The following is a 9,857-nucleotide window of genomic DNA, read 5'->3' on the forward strand; positions in this document are numbered from 1 at the left end:
TGGAAACATCCGAAATATGGTAGTGGCACGGTGTAATGGTGGTAGGATTGGTGTTTGAATATTAAGTGTAATCAAATATTGTGAACTACTTTATAAAATAACAAACACACTGTCCTCCCGTTGTTCATCAGTTTGCTTGAGCGGGTCCACTAATGTTTCCATTTTGAGATTTGTTGTTACTTTGTTTAAAATAAATTTTTTTAAAAAAGTAAAAGACAGCTAGAAAAAAAAAGATTTCTAGGAGCCGGAGAAATTGTACAGCAGATAAAGTGCTTGCCTTGCATAGAACTGAGCCAGGTTTTATCCCTGGTACCCCAAATGGATCCCCAAGCACAGCCAGGTGTGGCCCAAAAACTAAAGTGCTTTCCATGGGATAGTGACCTAGATTGTACATCTTTAGCAGTATCCGGGCCTCTTCCTTCTTTCCTATCCCTCTTCCCTCATCCTCAGTAGTTCTCACCAAACTCAGGAACCTCCTTACAGATGTTTCCTTTTGGGGAGGGGATCGGGAATAAGGGCAGGGATTGGCTACACTCAGTGGTGCTCGGGGATTACTCCTTGTTCTGAGCAAGAGGTCATTTCTGACAGACCTTGGAAGTTCATATGAAATGTCAGGAAATTGAATGTGGTTGACTACTTGCAAGGAAAGTGCCTTACCCACATAATATACTACCTCTCTGGGCCAAGTTTTCTCAAGTTCTTTCTGCCACTGTTATAGTTTACACATGTTTACTTTTTATTAAGAGGCATTCTAAGAAGGTTTTAAAAAATTGTAAGGGCCAGAAATATAGAATAGGGATTAAAGCACTTGCCTTTTAATTCAACTGAGCCAGTTTGATTTCCAGGACCACATAGTTCTCTGAGTACTGCTAGTAATGTCCTCTACCCCACCCACCATCAAGAGCAGAGCTGTGAGTGTAGCACCTCCCCAAAATAAAAATCACAGCGACAGAAATTTTTTTAATAAGATTTCTTGAATATGTTAACTAGATCCCCTGGAAAAGGCAACTTTTAGTCCCTCGAGTGTGTCTTGAGGAAGAGGAGAAAGTAGATTGCAACTTTCACACTGTTTTATTTTATTCTCTTTGAATTACTTAGCAAAAGCAGAGGAAATAAAGAATGTATCTTGGGGCCAGAGATGTAGGGGATTAACCCTGGTGATCTGTGGCACTGCACCACCCAGTAGCACTATGTGCTTAGATTGTGGCATCGAATTACCAGATCTGCTAGCTGATAATTGCTTGAAGTGACACTTGGGTTCCTTGAACACTACTTGGGAGGTCCCCTCAACCCCCACCAAAAAGAATAATGGCTCTTGATTAGTATGTTTCTGTAGGAAATACAGATTCAATTGTGGATTTCTTCCTTGAAACATATTCTAAATTCTTTGTATGTTATTACAGTGTTAGCAGAGCTGAGTATTGCACAGGCATAGAGCAGTGAAAGAATGAGTGCTGGAGTCTACTATCCCGACCATGGTACTGTAGGTTGGACCCCTAATTGGTATTTTGTAGCTCTGTGATTTGTTAAAACTTTTTTCAAACTTTGTCCAAGTTCTTTCCTGTTGATCAGGTTTAAGTCCTCAGGCAGATTGCATAGTCCAGTTGTGTTAGGACTTTTTTTCCGCAGCTGTTGTTTTGACCTGTCAGTGCTGGTGAGTCGCCCTGCCTACCCATTGTCTTGTATTCCAGGAGAGCTAGGAGAGAACCAGTGGTTTGTGTTCCAGCTGGCCTGGGCCGTGTTGAAACATTGTGGTCACAAGTGCCTTGCCTCAGCTCTGGCATCATTTCAAACAGGCCTGGGCAGCATCCAGAGGTTCAGTGCCCAGTAGTCAATAGTTGCATGCTCTCATATTGGGGGGTGGGGGGGGGTAGCTGGGGAACAGGAGCTCAGTCCTATTGGTGACAGCTGAACTCCATGGCTACGGGGATGCGGACCCTTCCTAACCGGCTATGCATTGGGAGGTAGGAGATACACAGGTGCTTTCAGGGGAGTGTGGCGCACACTCTGCTTACTGGCAAGTTCTATGTGAAACTCTACCCAGGGATTTACTGTGGATCTGTTAATATGCAGAGTGAGATCCAAAGTGGCCGAGTAGTGCTATCAGCAAGGCTGCACCAGAATATCAAGGTGACTCACTCTCATATCCTAGTTTTTGCCTGTAGTTTTAGAGTTCTAGGTATAGGATTCAGGTGCTGGGTATACTGCACCCTCTTTTCCTTAGGTAAAGTTCCACACCTTAGCAAATATTAGGTTGCAGCTTGTTGCCCCTTAAGAGTTTCTTAGCAAGGGTGCCTGTCCATTGCCACTCCAGAGTCTAGGTGCTGTCCTTTGGTCCCTTGCTGCCAGAGCTGTGATTTGTTTGGGGTTTCGGATGTTTCTGTGTACATGTACTGTGTAGGAGGTAAACACAAATTTTCCTGATCTTGGTGGGGCTTGACATGAAGGACTCCCATTTGTTGTTGTTGTTGCTTTTTGGGTCACACCCAGCGATGCTCAGGGGTTACTCCTTGCTCTGCACTCAGGAATTACTCCTGGTGGTGCTCAGGGAGCCATATAGGATGCTGGGAATCGAACCCAGGTCAGCCGCGTGCAAGGCAAACGCCCTACCTGCTGTACTACCGCTCCAGGCCCAAGGACTCCATTTTTGAGCCCATTATTTAAACATTCTTAGCAGCATTCCTGGCTTCTGCCCCTAGGCACAATGCAGATAATATACTCCCTCTTAGACACCCAAAACTGTCAGGGCACTGCCCAATGTTTCTTAGGGGCAAAGAAATAATCCCTTATTGAAAATCATTGCTATAATGCTATAGTTGAAATGTGCATGTTCTGAGGATTGGGAGAGGTAAATGTTGTCTTTTCTATAAGCAAATAGTTTGCTTTGCCATGAAGCTATTACAAAGAAGAATAGACAGGGGCAGTCAACAGATTTTTTGCCATATGTGGTTTTCCGAGGATGATAGTTTTCTCCCAAGTGCCAATTCTTTACTTTTGTATGAAAAGTTGTTGTTCTGTGATATATCAGGGGCCACTTGGGATTTTTGAAGGTGAAACTATGATCCTTCACCCTTATTTTGAACAGTACTGGCACACAGTTGCTAACATGCCCATTTTCTACTCACATTTTTATACTGCTGTTATCACCATGCCTGTGTGTAGCATATTTATCTGTTGTCCCAATGGCTCATCACTCACGTAGTTATTTTGGTTGGGTTTTTTTTTTTTTCCGGTTTTGGGACCCTACCCTGTGGTGCTCAGGGCTTCTCACTATTACCTTCCATCTCTCTCCTTCCCTCCTTGCCTCCCTCCCTCCTTCCCCCTGGCTTTAGTTCCTCCCCCCACCTTATTTTTTTTTTCTTCTCTTCCAATTACCTTGGGGCTCTGAGTGCACTGGGTGAGGCACTTGCAATCCCTGGCACCCCAGATGGAACCCTGAGCACCACCAGAAATGTGCTCTATCCCTTGAGTTATTTTCCTAGCCCTCCGTATAGTTTTGTTGCTTGGCCTTGTAGAGGTTAGCCCTCTTCTTCAAGCTGATCCTTTACTTACATTTTTCTTCCCCAGTTTTTCTTCCTGGTTTTCCTCTTACCAAGGTCATTCCCCTAATCCCTCTGTTTCTCCTACTTCTCCAAGTCTCATGGTGGTGGTGGTGGGGGGGGGACCCAAAATAGCCTATGATTGCGCTTGAGGATGGGGCTTGAAAGTAAGGCCCAAAGGGGGGGGTCTCTTCCTTTGGGGGATGGTCGACAGAAAAAGAGAATCCTCTTTCTCTCCCTTCCTTAGCATCTTCTTTCTCTTGGATGAAAGCATTAACCTCCCTGATCTCTAACCATTTATTTAGTACAGGACTTCTTAGAAACTTTCTCCTGTTAAAAACTGTGGACTGAAGCCCCAAATGGGGGTAGTGTAACCTTTTTTTTTTAAATGTGTACAGGTCTGAAAGAAATGTTTTATTTTTTCACATACCTATATGTATTTTTCATATACCTATCATATACCTTGAGGTCACGTAAAAACTTGAGCAAACAGGGAATTTCAAGTGAAAAAGTTTAAGCAGTCCTGTATTCTTGTCCATTACATTCCTGGTATTTAGCATTCTGCATTCAATGCTGGAATGAGTAATTCTGATTCACGCCATATGTTTATTTACAAGGGAAGTTTTGTTTGCTCTGTAAGAATTATTTTTTGAATTGACTCAGTATCTTCAAATAAAGGCATTCATGTTGTTTGACTGATGTACCATTTTTCTTAAAGCAGCTGTTTGGAACTAAAGTTTGAGACATCCTGGAAGAAAAACACTCAAGTTAATCACTGCGTATACCATAACCCATGTAATTACCATGCTGCTTTCTAGGCAGAAACTGTGATTTGCCATTAATGTAATTCAGTGTGCTGGTTTTCATTATTTTTCTTTGTTGTTTGTTTGGTTTTTTCGTTTTGTCTCTTTTGGGGCCACACCCAGTATACTCAGTGTATACTGCTGGCTCTGCACTGGGGTCACTCCTGGTAGACTCCAGGGATCATATGGAGTACTGGAGATTGAACCCAGTCGGCAAGACATACTACCTGCTGTACTATCGTTCCCACAAATTTTCTCTTTTAAGTTACTGTTTTGGTAACGACAGGTTTGGGACTTGAATTTCTTATTCATGACTCATCATAGCGTCATCATTCTTTCGTGTTGTATCTACATTTGGGAGAACAGTGACACCATTTACCAACCTGCTGATAATTATTTTACAGTGCTGGTCCTAAAGGTGATAACATCTATGAGTGGAGATCAACTATTCTAGGGCCTCCAGGATCCGTGTACGAAGGTGGTGTATTCTTCCTTGATATCACTTTTACACCAGAATATCCCTTTAAGCCTCCAAAGGTAAGAAATTCTTGAGACTGCTGGAAACTTTTAAAATTATTTTTCAATCACGCAAGCAGCAAGTTCATATCCTAATGATTGAAGTACATTTGAATGTTATCTTCACCTCATTTGGTCACCAGGGATAAGTGCTTTGTTTGATGGTATTTAAAATTCAGCTGTTTATACTTAACCATGCACAGAATTACAATTTCATACCAAAACCTTGGGTTTTGGGTTTTTAAGTTTTCATCTTGTTCATCCAAGCCTCAGTTTTCTCCTCGAGTGGGGAGGTTGGGGGAGTTGCTCAAAGACTCCCATCTCTGTAACATTCCAGTGTGTCACTCATATTTGCAGAAAGGAAACCTTGTCCCAGGAATGAGATGGATTGATAGATATAAATACTATCAATACTGCTACAAGAAGTGATTGAAAATTGTAAAAATGGTAAAAGGGGCAAGAGATACAGGAAACACACACACAAACACACACACTCTCGCTCTCTGCTGGCCTTGCATGCAAGCAGACTCTACACCCAGCACTGCATACAGTCCCTGGATGTGTCTGACCCCTAACTTTTTTTTAGGATAGCAAACTTAATTAGCCCATGCTTATGTCTTCTACTGTGGTCCTTATCTATTTCTGGTATTACTCCATAACGGTGTGTTCCGTGATCTGCATGGTCTGGTGTAAAAGGTTAAAATGGCATAAAAGTTCTCATCTTCCATTTACTGGTTTTTGCAGCTTTTGTGGTATGTGATGACTGTTTGTTAAAAATACTATTTATGTATTCTTTACCTTGTACCTTTGAATTTTGAGTGTAAGGCTTACTTTGAGACCATGTAATTCTAGTAACTAACACAAGAGGTCAGCAAACAGCTATTCAAATGTGGAATGTTAGGTGAATTCAAGAAATATGCCTATTAGCACAGAGGTAGGACGTTTGCCTTGCACAGCGGCCAACCCCGGTTCAGTTCTTCCGGCCTTCTCGGAGAGCGCGGCAAGCTACCTAGAGTATCTCGCCAGCATGGCAAAGCCTGGCAAGCTACTCGATGTATTGGATATGCCAAACAGAGGAACAAGTCTCACGATGGAGATGTTACTGGGCCTGCTCGAGCAAACTGGTGAACAACAGGAGGACAGTGACTGATTATTACTTTATAAATATAATTTACAGTCCTAAAATATCAGGGAACACTTTCTATAAGTAACTTAAGACTTTTTAAAAGGCTTCCTTGCTTGCTATTTAAATTTTAATTCTACCTTATATTTTAGGTTACATTTCGGACAAGAATCTATCACTGTAATATTAACAGTCAAGGAGTTATTTGCTTGGACATATTGAAAGATAATTGGAGTCCAGCATTAACCATATCTAAAGTCCTCCTTTCTATATGCTCACTTCTTACAGACTGTAATCCTGGTAAGTTTAATTTTTATTTTATTCCTCAACTTTATTTTCCGTCCCTCTTTTTGCATTTCTCTCACATTGATTGTGTCAAAACAAATCACATGCTCCTAAATATTGAGTCCATACAACTACCAGAGCCTGCAGGTTCACTGAGCACTTTCCTTGCTGGCTGGCAACTGAGGTTTCTCTGTTTTTGGGTTTTTTCTTTTTTTAATTGAATCATCATGAGATACAGTTACAAAGCTTTCATGTGTGAGGTTCAGTCATACAGTGCTCTAACACCCATCCCTCCACCAGTGCATTTTCCACCACCAATATCCCCAGAATGCCCCCTTCTCAACCCTCCCCCTGCCTCTAGGGCAGACAATTTCCCCCATACTGTCTACTTTGGGGCATTATGATTTGCAATACAGATACTGAGAGGCAATCACGTTTGGTCCTTTATCTACTTTTAGCACACGTATTCAGTTTCAAGTGATTCCTGCTCTGTTGTGATGAGAATGACTATTTCCTTGTATTGATTAAAAATTACTGTATTTAAATATAGACAAATATATCTATGTATAAAATTCTCATGTATGTTATCTATAAATAATACAATATATTTTAATTTCAGAGAAACAGCATATTTAATGGGTGGTTTTCTTTGTGGTGTTGAGGGTCAATCTAGGGCCTCGCACCTGTAGGGGGGAGGTCTGAATTTTGATCTAGCTCTTTCTAGATTGCATCACACTGTGGTAGGCCCAAGGACTCTAAGGTACATATTGTCATTTTAATCATGTGAAGACAGCTAGATGTTCTTGTAGTCTGGTGTTATGAATGGTCCAGTTTCTAAAAGCAAAATATTATACTTGGGCTTGTTAGGAGAAAAATGGAATGAACTGAGATTAAAGCAGATCACTCTGATAAGGATATTTTTTCCCCTTACATGTGATTTTTGTCTTAAAGTTGTAGAAGAAAAGTATCTTGGATGGTTGGTATTTCAAAGATGAGTTCAATCACATATCCTTGTAAGCTTGTTACTAATTAATTTTTCTAAAATTTAAAATATTCCTTTCTCCATTCTTTCCTTCCAGCCGACCCGTTGGTGGGAAGTATTGCCACTCAGTATATGACCAACAGAGCAGAACATGACAGAATGGCCAGACAGTGGACCAAGAGATACGCTACATAAATGGGGTTTTCACAATTCTTACTATTATTTGTCTGTCACAGAGAGAGCTGCTTATGATTTTGAAGGGGTGGGGGAGGGTGGGAGTTGGTAAAGAGTAGGGTATTTCTATAACAGATATTATTCAGTCTTATTTCCTAAGATTTTTGTTGTAACTTAAGGTATCTTGCTACAGTAGACAGATTTGGTAATACCAACTCTTAAAAACTCATTAGTTCTGTTTTATTAGCTGAAATGTAGTACAAAGAAGAACAAATATTTGGGTTCAGTTGCTGGCAGTCTGTAAATTTCAAACAGCCTATTTTGTGCAGATTACACACACGTAGGCAAACACACACACAGCCTTTTATGTGAAGTCCTTCAACACTCTTGAAATTTGTTTTCCTTTCTTAGATGGAAACATTTTAATCTTATATATAATAAAATGGACACACGGCTGTAAGACACCATATAGGAAATTAGTTGTATATTTTATTTTATAAACCAATCTTCTTTATTGTGGAAATATTAGAGGTTTGATCAGGACTTGTGAAAACCTGTAGTAAAATACCTTAAGCTGTTAACTGTAAGGCGTGGAATAGGAGTTACCCAGTGGATTGGTTATATGTTGTGGACTAATTAAGTCTGCATTTGTTACTGTGCTAATAAACAATATTAAAATAACCACCCAACATTGTTGTGTCATTACCTTTATACTTCCTTCTAACTTTGGTGACTACTGAGACAACCAGAAGTAATACAGATAGTGTATGTAGGTATGTTACTCTTTATTCAACAGCCATACATGATTTTGCAGTCTTAGAAAATACTGGACAAAGAATCTCTGGTGTAACTTGTCACTCCAGTGTCTGCAAATATATGAGAAAAGGTTCTCTTGTGGGTAAAGAATTAAGTGCAGTAGTTTTTGGCTCAGACTGACTGTAACCACCCTTAAAACTTTTACTACTACTACATATTTGTTTAATAAGTAATTTATTTTCAAATCGGGCTGGAGCACAGAGGGTAGGGTGTTTGGCCTGCACACAGCTGACCCAGGTTCAATTCCTCCATCCCTCTCGGAGAGCCCGGCAAGCTACCCTTGGCATATTCGATATGCCAAAAACAAGTCTCACAATGGAGACGTTACTGGTGCCCACTCTAGCACCATGAACAGTGCTATTTTCAAATCAAGAAGTATAGCTGGTAGGGTGCTTGCCTACTAGCCATATGGCTGACCTGGGTTCTGTCTCCAGCAACCATACACCATATGGTTCTCACTGCCCGCCAGGCGTGATTTCTGAGTGCAGCCCCAGGAATAACCCCTGACCACTGTTTGGTGTAGCCCAGAAAACAAAATTGAGCAGTTCGCTGCTTTCATACTGAAAAGAATTTTAATTGTTACAATATTCAACTTAAAAGTACAATTAGCCCTGCTCACATCTTGCCCAAATGTTCATTATTACATATCAAGAAAACTTCCTAAAAACAAGGGAAGTTTTATTGGAATAGAGGAAGGTTTAATGGAGTTGACATTGTTACTGACAATCCTGCATTGACAGTCATCAGCTGTGAACAATGGGCATGACCCCTCAGCCCCAAAACATATTTCATAAATAGCAACTTTATTAACTTATTAAACAAAAATAGATTCCATGCTTAGCAGTTCTTAAAAGTTTGAATAACCTAATACCTCAGGTCATACTAAACAAATCCAAACACAAATTTTGCACAATGGCACAAAAGCTCCACAAGACAATATGTTTATACTATTAAAAGTTTATTTTTAAAGTTTAGCTTATTAGTATCTAAATTGCTTATGAAATATTTTTTCCATAAAACAGCACTTCACAAATTTGCATCCTTGAGCCGGTGCCATGCTAATCCTTCTCTGTACCAATCCAGTTTTAAGTGTATGCACTGCTGAAGTGAGCACTGAAGCACTTAAATTATTTCATATTCTACCTAGACACTGGATAGTTAATGAAAGTTATCTTCAAGCTAAATAGTTTAGTTACAGGCCAAAAAGATACTACAGTGGCAGGGCACTTGGTCAACGTGGGTTCCATCCCCAGCATTCCATATGGTACCCTGAACACTGCCAGCAGTGATCCCTGAGTACAGAGCCAGGAGTAAGCCCTGAGCATAGCAGGTATGTCCGTGCCCTCCCCACCCCCCCCAAAAAAAAGTTACACAGAAGCTTCTGAAACAGGTGATAAAGGAAAAGCTATTTCAAGGGTAACTTGTATATATCAGAATATGCAGATTTCAACTGGCTGGAGCAATAGCACAGCGGGAGAGCATTTGCCTTGCACAAAGACAGCCCGGCCAAGCCAGGTTCGATTCCTCTACCCCTCTCGGAGAGCCCAGCAAGCTACCAAGAGTATCTCGCCCGCATGGCAAAGCCTGGCAAGCTACCCATGACATATTCAATATGCCAA

General features: G+C 40.8%; 1 protein-coding gene across 3 annotated transcripts in view; it reads left to right on the plus strand.

Annotated features, from left to right (window-relative positions):
- The window catches only part of LOC130037415 (ubiquitin-conjugating enzyme E2 E1), a 72,879-nt gene extending 64,773 nt beyond the window's left edge, over positions 1 to 8,106 (plus strand). For all 3 annotated transcript variants that reach the window (XM_056129258.1, XM_056129257.1, XM_056129259.1), the window contains exons 4-6: positions 4,747 to 4,879; positions 6,134 to 6,281; positions 7,346 to 8,106. In XM_056129258.1, coding sequence (XP_055985233.1) covers positions 4,747 to 4,879; positions 6,134 to 6,281; positions 7,346 to 7,443 — 379 coding nt within the window. In that variant the 3' untranslated portion in view covers positions 7,444 to 8,106. The remainder of the gene's footprint in view (positions 1 to 4,746; positions 4,880 to 6,133; positions 6,282 to 7,345) is intronic.
- Positions 8,107 to 9,857: the final 1,751 nt, after the last annotated feature.

The sequence above is a fragment of the Sorex fumeus genome, unplaced genomic scaffold (genome assembly GCF_029834395.1).
Source record: "Sorex fumeus unplaced genomic scaffold, SorFum_2.1 ptg000072l, whole genome shotgun sequence".
NCBI lineage: Eukaryota > Metazoa > Chordata > Mammalia > Eulipotyphla > Soricidae > Sorex > Sorex fumeus.